Source organism: Canis aureus, chromosome 21 (genome assembly GCF_053574225.1).
Source record: "Canis aureus isolate CA01 chromosome 21, VMU_Caureus_v.1.0, whole genome shotgun sequence".
Lineage (NCBI taxonomy): Eukaryota > Metazoa > Chordata > Mammalia > Carnivora > Canidae > Canis > Canis aureus.
In genome coordinates this window covers 10,720,480-10,734,706 of record NC_135631.1, presented here as the reverse complement: position 1 = coordinate 10,734,706, position 14,227 = coordinate 10,720,480, and the positions used below count along the sequence as shown (strand labels likewise).

The 14,227-nt window shown below is 53.0% G+C and overlaps 1 protein-coding gene across 4 annotated transcripts in view; it reads left to right on the top strand.

The window, feature by feature from the left end:
* The first annotated feature begins 7,979 nt into the window (after positions 1–7,979).
* AP2A2 (adaptor related protein complex 2 subunit alpha 2) overlaps positions 7,980–14,227 on the top strand; it is a 97,546-nt gene continuing 91,298 nt past the window's right edge. For 2 of the 4 annotated variants that reach the window (XM_077862935.1, XM_077862934.1), the window contains exon 1: positions 7,981–8,190. In XM_077862935.1, coding sequence (XP_077719061.1) covers positions 8,124–8,190 — 67 coding nt within the window. In that variant the 5' untranslated portion in view covers positions 7,981–8,123. Of the gene's footprint in view, positions 8,191–14,227 lie in introns of all 4 variants that reach the window. The other 2 variants (XM_077862936.1, XM_077862937.1) reach the window with 2 other exon arrangements.

Below are 14,227 nucleotides of genomic sequence, written 5' to 3'. Positions count from 1 at the left end.
GGCCCCTGGACGGCCCCTGGACCTCGAAGCCCCGCGTGGCTCGGACCCGGTGCTCGGTGTCCTGCCTCCAAGGTCTGTGGCGCAAACTGCATCCCTCACAGGCGGGAGCCCCCACCCCCAGGCACACAGAACCGCTTCCAACTCAGTGAGGCCGAGAGGAGTGGGCGCCTTTGGGGCTGAACGCATCGTGGGCGAGGTTTTCATCCCGAGGCATTTTACACCTGATACAAGCTGACAGCTCCCCCCCACACACACACACACTCCATTCCTAGCTGTTCCCAGCAGTTTCCTGCAGAAAACCGCACAGTCGTCCCCACCCGGCTCTGCCCCTTCGGCCTCAGGACGCACTGCCCGCCTTGTTTCCCCATTTCTGCTGCTTGTGAGGCTTCTTCCTGAACTGAACTTCGTTCTCTCTCTTCTTGATCATATTTCCTTCTTTCTCTTCCCCATATTGCCTGCCAGCTGACCCTCCACAGTCTCCCCAAACGGGGCTGGCGGCTGCGGAGGTTACTGCTCCCGGGTGCGTTATGTGCCAGTTGTCGCCGGCAGCTCTGTGTTCCTGGCACCCAGTTCATCCCTGAGGCCTGACCTAGGAGGGGTGACCCCAAGTCAGGCCGAGGTCTGGAGGGGACCCCAGTCAGCCCTGCTAGGTGCCCAGCTACTCAGTCCTAGGAATGCAAAGGAGGTTCCAGCAGTCTCAAAGGTCTGTTGAGAAAAGCACCCAGTCATCGTTCAGTGACTAGATGAGCACCCGTTGAGCTCAGAGATCTTCAGAGATGAAGAGTGGCAAAGTCCACTCAGTTTCACTCTGAGCCAGCATTGACAGAAACCCAACAGCTAGCAGGAAGGAGGGACAGTGTCTGCCCTCTAAGCAAAGCCCCCACTGGGCAGGGTTCTGGGGCATCAGCTTCCCTGCTGCCGGATGCCAAGAGGCCCTAGAACCTGCATGGAAAACTGACTTCTTGAAGCGGGTATACAACTTTCAGCCACAGTAAGGTTTAGAGGGACGCATAGAGCAGTCTAAGAGAATTCTGATTCTGTCCCGAGCCTTAGTGCCCACATAGTGAGTGAAACCTAAACGCGTTTGGTATGTCATGTTTCCGGAGCATCAGAGACAACTTGGGATTCACCACATTTTAAAGGTTGATCTATTGAATATATGAATTCTTGAAGCACCCAGGATTTAGTTTTCAATTCAGACAAGCCAAATCCCTTAAAAAGGAAGTGAAAGAGAACTGAATTTATAAATTCATTTTGAGATGTGGACGATGTTCAATGTGCTCGGTTTGTAGATGGGACCAAATATTTTGAGAGGCCCTTGAAAAATGACTGTAAATATGCGAGACTTATAAAGAGAATAATAGGGTTTATGAAATTGGACCTGACAGGTTAAAAAGTTAAGTTTTGGGGATGCCTGGGAGGCTCAGTGGTTAAGCATCTGCTTTCAACTCAGGACGTGATCTTGGACTCCCAGGATCGAGTCCCACATCTGGCTCCCTACATGGAGCCTGCTTCTCTCTCTGCCTATGTCTCTGGGTCTTTTTTTCTGTCTTTCATGAATAAATAAAATCTTTTTTAAAAATTAGGTTTTGAGTTTATAACTTCAGGGACGCCTGGCTGGCTCAGTGGTTGAGCTTTTGCCTTGGTTCAGGTGGTGATCCCAGGGTCCTGAGATAGAGTCCCACATCAGGCTCCCTGCAGGGAGCCTGCTTCTCCCTCTGCCTATGTCTCTGCTTCTTTCTGTGTGTCTCTCATGAATAGATAAAATATTTTATTAAAAAATTTATAACTTCAATAGATCAAATCCTGATTATTTAAATCTAATGTAAATCTGAGTATAACCCCCTTGCCTTGTCCCTAAATCCAGTCCCTAGGCTCGATTCCTGGCTCCCTTGCCTGTGAGGCAGCCCACCCTACCATGGCTGGGTGTGGGGTACGGGTACCCAGGTAGAGATTCAGGCTCTGAATTTCAAGCCCAGGTCTGACCCACCCTCAGACTGTCCTCCTCCTTGTCCCCTACTTATCTGCAGTGGGCCCTGGGGGACAGAAGAGGACAGGTACATGTTCACATGAAGCAAGGAGGTCTGCAGAAACCAGCCCTCCCGTGGCCAACTGAGCACCCCCCCCCCATGCATTGGGGACACCCTCAGAGCCAGAGCACCCCACCCCAGGGGCACTTGGCCTACCAAACATTCCTAACCTGAGGCTGCCCCTCTGGGACATCTTCAAAAGTGTCCCTAAGTGAGGCACTTAGCTGGCTCCTTCGGCAGAGCATATGACTCTTGCTTTCAGGGTCATGAGTTCAAGCCCTATGTTGGGCATAGAGATTACTTTAAAAAAAAAAGTGTCCCTCAGTAACTATGGGGAGCTCGTGACACACCCCAAGAGCACTTGCACATGTTTGTTGGAGGTGCCTGGTGGCTGTCGGACTTTGGGGGCTAGGCTTGTATGTTCCTGGGGTGTGGTGAGGGTGGGGTAAGGGTGCGGTGTCCTCATCTTGCAAGTGGTGCTGGGCCTCTCCTCATTTGCCAAGTCAGCGCAAGACAAGGCCCTTCCCAGCAGGGGCAACACATGACTCTTCCTATTTTAATGGGGGGTGGGCAGGGGCGCCGCTGGGCCAGGGGTTGCCCCTAAGGCAGGGCCCAGGCCACTATCACTGACTGTGTACTCTCATTCCTGAATCTCAAAACATTCCAGTTATGAGGCCGGAAGCCCAGGAAGAGGGACACATATCAGGATTTCCTGCTGCTGAGGCCTCCCCTGGGCATGGATGGAGACATCCTCCCGGGGTGCTGGGATAAGCATAGTCCAGAGAAAGAAGGAAGGAGTGGGGCTTACTCACGTGTAGTGGAAGCTTTCAGATTTAGCTCCAGAGCCAGCACAGCACATTTCTGTCTGTGTCTCATGTGTGAGCCCCTGCCAACCCCTCTGGCCTCGGCCAGGGTGAGAGCTGTGACCTGGCTGTTCTGTACTGTCTGATGTGCAGGTATCCACGCAGAGGCAAGCCAGCGTCTGTGGTGGGTGGGTGGCCCGGCACAGGGCTATGTGTTTTATGGCATCATGCTGGGTTTCATGCTTCTCACCATCCCACAATCGTCCTTAAAATACCCCTATACCAAAGGGAGGGGCAGTGTGTGTGTGATGTCTTGGAGGTGGAGTGGCACAAATTGTGGATTTCAGAAGGTTGTCTATGTCCCAAACCCCAGCACCTGTGAAGGTGACCTTGTTTGGAAATGTGGTCTCTGGAGATGTGATTAAGGATCTTAGGATGAGATCATCTTGGATTTAGGGTGAGCCCCAAATCCAATGACAGAAATGCTTATAAGAGAAAACAGGTAGGATGCCTTGGTGGCTCAGCAGTTGAGCGTCTGACTTCAGCTCAGGTCATGATCCTGGAGACCTGGGATTGAGTCCCGCATCAGGCTCCCTGCGTGGAGCCTGCTCCTCCCTCTGCCTGTGTCTCTGCCTCTCTCTCTCTCTCTCTCTCTCTCTCTGTCTCTCATGAATAAATAAATAAATCAATCTTAAAAAAAGAAAAAAAGAAAACAGGGAGATTTGAGACACAGACACAGGAGAAGAGACCTCGAGGTGACAGAAGCACAGTCTGGGGTTCCACAGCCTAGAACCAAGGATACTGGTCACCACTGGCAGCTGGAAGAGAAGCAAGGACAGAGTCTCCCCCAGCGCCTCCGGGGGGGATCCCTCTGCTGGTCTCTGATCTCTACAACTGGGGGAGAATCAATTTCTCTTGTTTTTAAGCCTCAAGTTTATGGTCATTTGTTTTGGCTGTCACAGGATTGATGCAGTGGTACAGGTGGCCTGAACTGGTGTTGGTGGGCATGTTTTCTAATTCTATTTTTCCCCAGGCTGATCTTTTTATTTTTTAAAGATTTTATTTATTCGTGAGAAACAGAGAGAGAGAGAGGGAGAGAGGCAGAGACACAGGCAGAGGGAGAAGCAGGCTCCATGCAGGGAGCCCCATGTGGGACTCGATCCCAGGTCCCCAGGATCACACCCCAGGCCGAAGGCGGCGCTAAACCGCTGAGCTTTTTGGGCTGCCTGATCCCAGGCTGACCTTAAACTTGATATATATTCCATTAGCTCATACTTGCTGGGTGAATATTGGCCCTAACAGATGCCTTTGCCACAAAACACCCAAAGCCATGAGCACCTGGGGGCTCAGTCAGTTGGGTGTTTCACTCTTGGTTTCGGCTCAGGTCATAATCTCAGGGTCATGGGATCCAGCCCTCCAGTTGGGCTCCAAGCTCAACGGGGGTGGGGGGATTTTCTTGAGATTCTCTCTCCCCTGCCTTACCCTCTTGGACCTGCCCCCCTCTTGAATAAATAAAACTTATTATTTTTTAAAATTTTATTTATTTGAAAGAGAGTTAGAGTGAGAGTGAGCAAGCATGGGCAGGGGGAAGGGCAGAGGCAGAGGGACAAGCAGACCTCCCACTGAGCAGGGAGCCCACCGTGGGACTTGATCCCAGGACCCTGGAATCACGACCTGAGCTGAAGGCAGACGCTCAACTACTGAGCCACCCAGGACTTTAATGACACGGAGCCCTCAGGCGTGGGAAGAGGTGTTAAGTAGGAACTAGATTTGGTGGGACACAACAAAGGCCCCTTCCCCCAGACACAGTGGCAGTGGTTCAAACAGGAGAGGTTGAGCTGGCGCAGCGACTAGTGGAGGGACCATTGTCACCATCTGAGACGGAGCTCCAGCTGTCTCAGCCTGTTCCAGGTAGCATGGGCAAGGGGGCACAGAAATCCTGACCCACCTGTTCTCACAATACCATCTGTGATAGGGTGAACCGTGTCCCCTAAAAGTTCATATGTGGGAGTCCCTCAGAATGTGACTTTACTGGGGTCACTTCAGATGTAATTAATTGACTTCATACCAATGTAGAGCAGATCCCTTAGCCAGTGTGACTGGTGTCCTTGTAAGAAAGGGAGATGTGGACACAGAGAATGAGGAGCGCAGAGGGCAGGCCACGTGAGGAGACCCTGGGAGAAGACGGCCATCTCCGAGCCTCGAGAGGCCTGGGCCCGATCCTCAGCCACAGCTTCAGGAGGCACCAGCCCTTCCGAAACCTTGACGTCCAGATTCTAGAACTACGAGAGAAGAAATCTCTGCATTCCTTTCTCTGCAACATATCCAGGAATTTCTGGAAATTCTGACATCTCAAGCTGTTTGAACAAGGGCTCCTGGAGTCCAGCTCCCAGGCTGATGGCTGCCTACGCTGGCTCAGCTGACCCAGACTGCCGGGTGCCCTGTGGGACAAGCCCACTCTCTCAGAATTCATCCCACACATGTTCTGGAGGGTTCTGCCGGCATAAACCTAACTTCTCTGGTTCTTGTGGTGGCTAAGCTTTCCCCATTGGAATGTGACTTTATGTCCTGACCGACTCTCTCAGGTCTTAAGGGGTGGGGCCAGGCCAAGGGGCTTTGAGGGAATCAGACTTTTCTCTTACAAAGTATTCCTTCAAAGGATGTCATTAGAGCATCTTCAAGGGCAGAGATGACTTCATCCAATGAGGGGAGAGGGGCCTTGGAGGCCGGTAGGGGGTTTTTGGCAAGCGGGGGTGCTGTGGGTCCCCACCTCATGCCTTTTACTCTGTTCCAGTTCCCTGGACCCTACATGTGCCACTCCAGCACTCCAGCTTTCCCACAGATTTGGGGAGGGCCTAGATTCAACTTCTGTGGTGGTTTTTATAAAAACCCAAATCCAGCTGCGTGGCTGCAAAAAATGAGCTCCCCAGACACTGCAGCTTCCTGCCACCCCAAAAAGAGCAGTCAGGAGTTTCATCCCATGACTTTCCTTCTCTAGTTGGTCTATTTCATTTAAAACACCGGCCTGGGGCAGCCCCTGTGGCTTAGTGGTTTAGCGCTGCCTTTAGCCTGGGGCGTGATCCTGGAGACCCAGGATCGAGTCCCATGTCAGGCTTCCTGCATGGAGCCTGCTTCTCCCTCTGCCTGTGTCTCTGCCTCTCTCTCTCTCTTTCTCATGAATAAATAAATAAAATCTTTAAAAGACAAAACAACACCGGCCTGCTGTAGAGTTCTTGAATTTCTCATGCTCAGCATGTCGTCCATGGCAGGGGACATGCTTGGTTCCCAGAACCTGGCCTTCCCTAAGCATGTCAATCCTGGTGCCCAGGACTGCCACATCCCCGTCCCTGTAGCCTGCTCAGGGCCTTTATTCATATCAGAACCAGGCCACCAACCCCAATTTTCTGGAAGGATCATTGTCTGCAGCCCACACTCCTCCAGAGATTATGGGAAGAATCACTTGCAAAAGTGACCAGGGGGCTGAGCAGGCTCAGGTCTGAGAAGGAGGCAGGACAGCCAGCTAATGGTGCACGGTGTCTCTTGATCCCGTGGCCACGCACGCTGCAGGCTCTGGGCTCCCCAGCTTTTGTGTTCTCCTTCACCATGCCAGTGGTGGGCTTTTGTCTTTACTTCCCAGTGTCCAGGGATGCTGGAAAGAGACTCTCAGCTCCACCCTTGCCCTTAGAAACACAGTTGTGACCACAAGTGGCTAAAATGTGACAGATGTCACACAACTTACGAAACTGTTTCCAAGCACTTCATACTCATAAAGGTGGCCTGTCCCTTGCAGAGGAGTGGCTGTGATTGGGTAGGGCTGAGTGGACTCAGGTCCGAGATCTCATGGTAATAATGATCTGAGAGCTGTGTGTCTGGCAAGGTCTGGGAGCTGGGGGACAGTGTGGGGTCTTTTTCATGACCCCCTCCCCAAACACGTACTTTGGGGAATGTCAGGAGGCTTGGGAGGCCCAGAATCTCTGAAAGCGGGTAGGATGTCTGCGCAACTCCAAGCCTTCCTCAGAGAAGCCTTCCACCTCTGCCTGAGCTGGCAGTCTGTCCATGCCCCACGTAGGTCCCTGCAACCTCTGGGCATCGTCCTGTTCCATGAGTGGCTGCCGTGAGTGGGTCAGGGTCTGCTTGTCTGAGTCCCCTGGCTTGGCCATGGGAGGGTTATCTCCAGGTGCCAGGATGTGTTCCCTGTGGATCTCCCCTCCTCCAGGAAGCCCTCTCCAGGCCCAGCTCTTCAGAAGGTCTTGGAGGCTGGTGAAATTGCTTCCGTATAAGGATTCCAGCGTCCAGGGTTCCGGTTTCCCCCAGGGGGTCCTGCAGGCCCAGAGCCTGGGTGGGGCGCCTCGTCTGTGGCAGGGGCCCCACCCCTTCCTCCTCCCGGCCAGGGTCTAGCCAGCCCTGACTTTTCCCTGGGAACTGAGGAAGTGAGCCAGGGAGGGACAGACCTCTTTTGTGGGTGGGGGCCTGCACCAGGTTCTGGGGCCCAGACAACCCCCCTCTCCCCCTAAGGAGAAAGCTTCCTTTTCAAAGCCATTTGGCTTCACAAAGGGAGCTCAACAGGGCCACCTGCTGTCCACACAGACTGGGGGGTGGAAGGGTGGGGGAGTGTGGGGTGGGTGGTCCAGGCTCCAGGCCTCTGTTGACCACAGGGACGGTCCTCCGTGTTCACGTCTGGGGCAAGAGGAGGTGGTGGGTGGTGGCAGATGGCACAGGGCTCTGGCCAGGCCTGGAGGGCTTCAGGTCTAGACCGGCCCGCGGTCCGAGGGTGCGGTGCGGGGAGGGGGTGGGGGTGGGGGTGGGGGTGGGGGTGGGCAGTCCTTCGTGTTCAGGCCTCAGGAAGGGGCTGGTGGCCCTGGGCAGCGGTGACGTGCACGTAAGGCCCTCGGGGCTCCGGACGCAGACCAGTAAGCTGCCCCAGAGCCTGGGTTGGACAGGGTCGTGGGGGGCGGATGGGGAGCCTCGGACACGAACCCCGTGCTCCCGCCTGCAGGGGGCGCCCCCGCACCTGCCCCTACGCGCCCGCGCTCGACGCGCTCGTCCCCGCTCCGCCCGCAGCCGCGCGAGCGGGCGCGCGCGTGCACGCGGCGATCCGCGGGCGAGCGTGCGCGTGCACGCGGGACGAGCGTGCGTGCGTGCGCGCGCGCGGCGGCCCTGAAAGCGGCTCTCGGAGCCTTAGGCGGCTCCGGCTGAGGCGGCTCCTGAGGCGGCGGCGACCCGCTCCCGGCTCCCCGCTCTCGGCTCCTCCTCCCGGCCCGCCAGCCCAGGCCGCTCCCCGGGCCCGAAGATGCCGGCCGTGTCCAAGGGGGACGGGATGCGGGGCCTGGCGGTCTTCATCTCCGACATCCGCAACTGTGAGTGGCGGCGGCGCGGGACCCGGCCTGCGAGGGGCGCGGGGGCCGGGGGCGCGGGGGCGCGGGGGCCGGTGCAGACCCCGAGGGCGCGGGGCAGGGGGCGCGGGGCGGGGTCCCGGAGCCGACGGGGGGCGCGGGGGCAGGGGGCGCGGGGGCCGGTGCAGACCCCGAGGGCGCGGGGGCCGGGGGCGCGGGGGCCGGTGCAGACCCCGAGGGCGCGGGGCAGGGGGCGCGGGGCGGGGTCCCGGAGCCGACCGGGGGCGCGGGGGCAGGGGGCGCGGGGGCGCGGGGGCCGGTGCAGACCCTGGGGGCAGGGGGCGCGGGGGCGCGGGGACGCGGGGCGGGGTCCGGGTGCCGACCGGGAGGGCAGGCGTCGGTGGGGGGGCGGGACGGGGTCCAGTGTGGACATGGAGGGCGGGGGGTCCGGGGGCGTAGGGTCGGGGTGCAGGGCGGGGGTCTGGGGGTCTGGGTGCGGGCCCAGAGGGCAGAGGTCGGGGGCGCGGGCCTGGGGTGCGAGGGACCTACAGGGCCGCCGAGGAGGGCGCAGGCCTGTGGGAGGCAGAGTCGGGGGCTGGGCCTGGGGCCTGCGGGTCAGGGAACAGTGAGCAGGGGTGCGGGGTGCAGGGCAGGTGGGGTTCTCCAGTCGTGGGGGTGCTGTGGCGTCTTCGACAGGGTTCTGGTGAAGACCCCCCCCCCCCCAGCATGATGTCATCTGGAGCAGTCTGCTCATCTTTCTAGTAATGGAGCATTTAACCCAGCGTGTTCCAAAATAGCGTGGATTTTCAGTTTGGGAGTGGGGGCAGCGAAAGCTGCCTTGCCTGGGAGGCAGCTCCGCCCGGGTCCTGGTGGCTTATTAGGCCCTGATGAAATGACTCACTCCCCCCAGGAGTGCAGACACAGGGCAGTGGAGGGTGGGGTGGCTTTCGGGTGGCTGCCCTGGCTGCTGGCCCCTTCTTCGGGACACTCGCGTCCCCTCACAGTGGAAGAAATCCACACCAGAAGCGAAACAAGCCAGGAGGCAGGTGGGGGCTTCCGTCTGTAGAGAAGCTACAGCCTTCGGAGATCTCTCCTTTATTTAATTAAAGAAATTAAAGGCAAAACCAGTTTTCCTATCTGGTGCATCTTATTATTATTTTTTTATTACCTGCCAGATAGTTGATTTTTATTGCCTTAGGGTTAATGTATGTTTTGAAGAGAGTCTGTAACCTCACTTGCTGGTAGATGCTGTTGTGTTGAGCCTTGCCTTGAAGCCCTCACCTCCTTAGACGGGGGCACCCAGATGCCAGCCTGCTTCTCCCCCAGAGAAGCTCTGATCTTCTGTCCCTCCCCTTCCTGTGCGAGAAATCGAGAAATCGGAGTGGTAGCACACTCAGATCGGAGTATTTACAAGTAGGCAATATTTTTCTTTTCCTTCCTGTGCTATTTAATGTGATTTCAGCTTTTGTAAAGCTGAGTGTGTGTGCGCTATCACTGCAGGGGAACCCTTGGCTAAAGGCTTAGCAGCCTTAAATTAGGAGTGATGTCAGTTCTTCCATTTTGGAAGAAGAATGCAGTGGGCAAGAAAGACATTGAGATTGAAACCCATTTTCTTGACAGCCGGTCACCTGCATATTAGACATGTATTCTGTGCTAGGTCTGCAGTTGAGTGGAAGGTAACTGCCTGCCATATGGGAGGACTCGGCAGATACTTGTTGACTGACCTTAGAGCAGACTTTCTCCACCCCCCACACTGCTGAGATTGGGTTATTTGTTGTGCAGAGCTGTCCAGTGGTGTTGGACAGCAGCATCCCTGGTCTCCATACAACGAGGTGCCTCCATTGTGACAACCAGCGGTGTGTTCAGACGTTGCCCTACGGGGCAGAGTTTTCTCTGGTTGAGGGCCACTGATATAGACCAATGAATAGGATAGTCTCTTCCCCAAAGGAGCTTAAGGAGGAAGGGCTGCCTCATTTTTCTTGGGGCCAGGTCTCTGTTTACTACAGTCCCTTCCTCAGGACCACCTTTCCCACCTCATGCTGCCCTTGGTCTTTGTTTTGTCATAGTGCCGCACTTCTAGAGCGGTGTCATGGGTCTGTGGTGCTGTGCCCTCCCCTTCACTATGAACCCCACAAGGTAGGCACCACATCTGTCTTGCTTGTCATGTCTTTCCGCTGCTTGCACAGCATCTGGCATGAGACACGAGCCTAGTAAATGAATAGATGAGTGAGCCAGAAAGGATTTAGCTTCAAGATGATTCTCATGCCCATTTTGTCTAAAGAGCACTGCAGGTCGAGGGCCAAGATGTGATGGAGCAGCAGGGAATGAACGTTCTGAGCATGTGTAGGCTGGCTGTGGCTGGGGATAGGGTCAGAAAGCTAACCCTGGCCGGATGGATGGCCAGAGCCATCTGAGCTTAACCCCCTGGGGCAGGGAGCTGGCTCCAGCTTCCCCTTTTCCCACCTCAGATTTTGTGTGCTCATTGGTTTCTTGTGAATGTGATGGATGTGGCCAGGCTCTGTGGAGAGACCCAGCTGCCTCTCACCTGCTCCATGACCTGAAGCCAGTGGCTGCTGAGCCTTAGGTTTCTTCAGCTGATGGAGAGGAGTGGATTTTGAGCTAGAGTATCACTAGAGTCTGTTTCAGCTCTAAAATTGCAGCTCCCTTTTACCTTTCTGAACTAGTTTCTTAAATTTCCCCTTCTAAGACCTTCAAGGGTAGGCTTTGCATCTCTTTGCGCCTCATGTAAGTTGTTCACTTCAGATGGCTGGCTGGGAACATGACTCTTAGCTTTGGCAACAGCGAATATGCTCCAGGATTTTAAAGGTGCTCCTGTTATGTAGTCTTCCTCAAGCCTGTAGTTTTTGTGGCTCATGTAGCAAACTAATTCAGTGCCTCATAAAATTAAGTTGACCTTTTCTGATTAACTTCAACCCTGGGACCACTAAATTTGGCTAATGTGAGTTCAGTGTGTAGGAGTTAATGAACTGTTTCTTTTTGTCTTTTTTTTTAAATTGATACTTAAAATCCTTTTTTTTTTAATTTATTTTTTTATTGGTGTTCAATTTACTAACATACAGAATAACACCCAGTGCCCGTCACCCATTCACTCCCAACCCCCGCCCTCCTCCCCTTCTACCACCCCTAGTTCGTTTCCCAGAGTTAGCAGTCTTTACGTTCTGTCTCCCTTTCTGATATTTCCCACACATTTCTTCTCCCTTCCCTTATTTTCCCTTTCACTATTATTTATATTCCCCAAATGAATGAGAACATATAATGTTTGTCCTTCTCCGACTGACTTACTTCACTCAGCATAATACCCTCCAGTTCCATCCACGTTGAAGCAAATGGTGGGTATTTGTCATTTCTAATAGCTGAGTAATATTCCATTGTATACATAAACCACATCTTCTTTATCCATTCATCTTTCGTTGGACACCGAGGCTCCTTCCACAGTTTGGCTATCGTGGCCATTGCTGCTAGAAACATCGGGGTGCAGGTGTCCCGGCGTTTCATTGCATTTGATACTTAAAATCCTAATCTTTTTATTTAGTCCCAATTTTTATTTTTATTTATTTATTTATTAAAGATTTTATTTATTTGTTCATGAGAGACACACACAGAGGCAGAGACACAGGCAGAGGGAGAAGCAGGCTCCATTGCAGGGAGCCCGACGTGGGACTCGATCCTGGGTCTCCAGGATCATGCCCTGGGTGAAGGTGGCGCTAAACCGCTGAGCCACCAGAGCTGCCCAGTCCCAATTTTTAAATAATTCTTTGTCTCAAAGTAAATACAGATTCGTAAGAAGTAAGAAATGGGCAGGGAGGTCCCAGCACCCTTCACCCAACCTCTTTGAAGGGGATTTCTCCAATAACAGTCAATTTCAACACTGGGAAACTGACATTGGTACATTCCACAGTGTGTATTTATATTTTATCAGTTTTACCCACACTGGTGTGTGTGTGTGTGTGTGTGTGTGCGCGCATGTGTGTGTGTGTTCATCTTTGTACTTTGATCACATGTAGCTTTCTGTAACCCCCATGTTAATCAAGATACAGAGTTGTTCCATTATCACAAAGCCCCGTTGTGTTACCAGTATAGCCCACCTACCCACCCCCAGCTACTAGTTTGTTCTCTGTATCTACATAACATCTCAGGGATATTGTGTGAATGGGATTGTACAATATGTGACTTGTCAAGATTGGCTTTTCTTACTCAGCACAATTGTCTTGAGGCCCATCCAGGCTGTTGCATTGATGGTTATCATATCCGGGATCCCTGGATGGTGCAGCGGTTTGGCGCCTGCCTTTGGCCCAGGGCGCGATCCTGGAGACCCAAGATCGAATCCCACGTCGGGCTCCCGGTGCATGGAGCCTGCTTCTCCTGCTGCCTAGGTCTCTGCCTCTTTCTCTCTCTCTGTGTGACTATCATAAATAAATAAAAATTAAAAAAAAAAAAAAGATGGTTATCATATCCAAGGGGTGGGTTTTTTTTTTTTTTAAGATTTATTTGAGAGAAAGAGGAAAAGTGATTGTGTGCATGCACGTGTGCACTCATGTGTATACACAAGTGCACACGCTAGTGGAAGGGGCCAAAGAGGTAGAGGGGAGAGGGAGAGAATCTCAAGCAGGCTCCAAAGCCCAGCGCTGTGCTGAGATCATGACCTGAGCCAAAACTAAGAGTCTGATGCTCAACCAGCTGAGGCACCCAGGTGCCCCCCAAGTGCTGAATTGAAAGAAAATGAAAGAACTGATAAAATTGGGAAAAATAATAGTTATTAGCTATTCAGTTATTTTGGAACTTCTGTTTACTTTTACATATGATTTTTACCGGCAGACAGTCCTATATAAATTAATTCATGGGATCCCTGGGTGGCGCAGTGGTTTGGCGCCTGCCTTTGGCCCAGGGCGCGATCCTGGAGACCCGGGATCGAATCCCACATCGGGCTCCCGGTGCATGGAGCCTGCTTCTCCCTCTGCCTGTGTCTCTGCGCCTCTCTCTCTCTCTCTGTGACTATCATAAATAAATAAAAATTAAAAAAAATAATAAATTAATTCATGTCTTTATGCATTGCCATTCACATGTCAACGCTGTAACAGCGCTGAGAACGTGAAATACTGCTGAAAATGTTGTCAGACTTGGAATTGACTGCAAAATAATCAAGACTGCAATGAAAGAGAAGTAATAGGTCTTCATTCTTGTGAGATCAGTCACGTTGCCAGTGGGCAGGAAATTGCCATTTATTCCTCCATGCACGAGGTGGCGGGGGCTGGGACTGTGCAGATGAATTAAGACACTTCCATCGTGCTTGGAGGCATTTTATTTAATCCCTCCAGGCACTCGCTCAAATGAAGGGAAACAAGTGGAGAGATGTAATTAGCTATTTGGCAGAAAAACAAATTTCCCATGTTATTGGAGAAAGCATGCAATTTTGCTGCAGGTGCAGTGATAAACTAGTGGAGTAAGTATCAGCGCACTGCTCATTGTGTTGGTAATGAAACTTTGTCCTTTCTGTTTCTGCTAACTTTGTTGAAATTGGGCATCCCTTTGAATTATATTTTAGCGTGATTGAAGTTTAAAACATGTATTTGTTCATAAAATTCCTTTTGTTATGAGTCATAAATTGGATGTGGAGAAACTGAACATAAAAATTTAAATTCTGGGCAGCCCTGGTGGCTCAGTGGTTTAGCGCCACCTTCAGCCCAGGGCGTGATCCTGGAGACCCGGGATTGAGTCCCACATCAGGCTCCTTGCATGGAGCCTGCTTCTCCCTCTGCCTGTGTCTCTGCCTCTCTCTCTCTCTCTCTCTCTCTCTCATTCTCTCTCCCCCCCTCTGTCTCTCATGGATAAATAAATAAAATCTTTATTTTTTATTTATTTATTTTTTAAAGGTTTTATTTATTTATTCATGAAAGACACGCAGAGAGAGACACAGGCAGAGGGAGAAGCAGGCTCCATGCAAGGAGCCTGATGTGGGACTCGATCCCGGGTCTCCAGGACCACACCCCGGGCTACAGGCGGCGCTAAACCACTGTGCCACCGGGGCTGCCCTAAATAAAAT